Raw genomic sequence first — 986 nt, 5'->3', positions numbered from 1 at the left:
GGGCTTACCGACGTTGTCGGCCTTGTCGCTGACACCACCGCATCATCAGAACGACTACCTGATGAGCCTAGGCCAGATAACGAACCAGTGGTTACCGAATCATCCACAGAGCCAATTGCCGCCTCCACCTCAGGGTCATCATCCGCAGGACGGCAGCCCACACGGGACTAATAGAACTCATTCGTATCAACAACAGCAGCAGCAACAGCAGCAACAACAACAACAGCAGCAGCAACAAGAATCTCCGTTGACACCACGGCGAAGTTCCGTCGCGAACATGTTCCCATTGGACGGTGTTGCGTCTCTAGGTGGTGGACTGTTTCCTCACGCGGGTGCTCTCGATAGAGGATCCCTTTTGGCGGATCTTCACGATAGTTTTAAACCGGAAACGTTGCACGGACTTTTCGGCGCGGCGGCTATGAGTGGCCATCATTCGGCAAAAAAACCAAAGAAACAGAGGTGCGACGGTGACGCGGCGCGCAGATGGGGAGACCACAGCGGTCGAGGACTACCGGTGGGAAGGCCGAAAGGTCAGCACAGCGCACCCAGGGGCGGACCGCCACGGTCTTGGACGAACGCGGAGCTGACCGAGGCGTTGCAGCACGTTTGGAACAAGAAGATGACCACGTCGCAAGCAAGCAGAATCTTCGGTATACCGTACAACAGTCTATTGATGTACGTGCGAGGTAAATACGGGAAAAGTTTGAAACTCGAACAACTGAGAAGGGACTGCACTGGCTCGACAACGGGCGATGTAGTAATGAATTCATTGAACAACAACGTTAAGGCCGCCCAGCCACCGACGCAGATGGCTCATCCGCTCGCCGGTCTACCGCCGCACCCGGGTGACGACGGTGTATTTCCTCATCATTCGTTGCTCGGCGCTAATCTACCACAGGGTTTCTTTCCTGACTTTGCCGCCGCCGCGTTCCCCGTTCCAGTTAGTATGGTGCATTTACTTCCTCCAAGCGAACAAAAGGCCTTCG

General features: G+C 55.4%; 1 protein-coding gene across 1 annotated transcript in view; it reads left to right on the top strand.

Moving 5' to 3' along the window:
- The window catches only part of LOC100744972 (protein jim lovell), a 15,031-nt gene that overhangs the window by 9,015 nt on the left and 5,030 nt on the right, over positions 1-986 (top strand). The window contains 1 exon segment of the mRNA XM_033321097.1: positions 1-979. This exon segment is cut by the window's left edge and continues 17 nt beyond it. Within this exon segment, the coding sequence (XP_033176988.1) occupies positions 1-979 (979 nt within the window).

The sequence above is a fragment of the Bombus impatiens genome, unplaced genomic scaffold (genome assembly GCF_000188095.3).
Source record: "Bombus impatiens unplaced genomic scaffold, BIMP_2.2 scf_0389, whole genome shotgun sequence".
Taxonomy (NCBI): domain Eukaryota; kingdom Metazoa; phylum Arthropoda; class Insecta; order Hymenoptera; family Apidae; genus Bombus; species Bombus impatiens.
The sequence above is the reverse complement of the archived record's forward strand: the minus strand, read 5'-3'. Positions and strand labels throughout refer to the sequence as shown.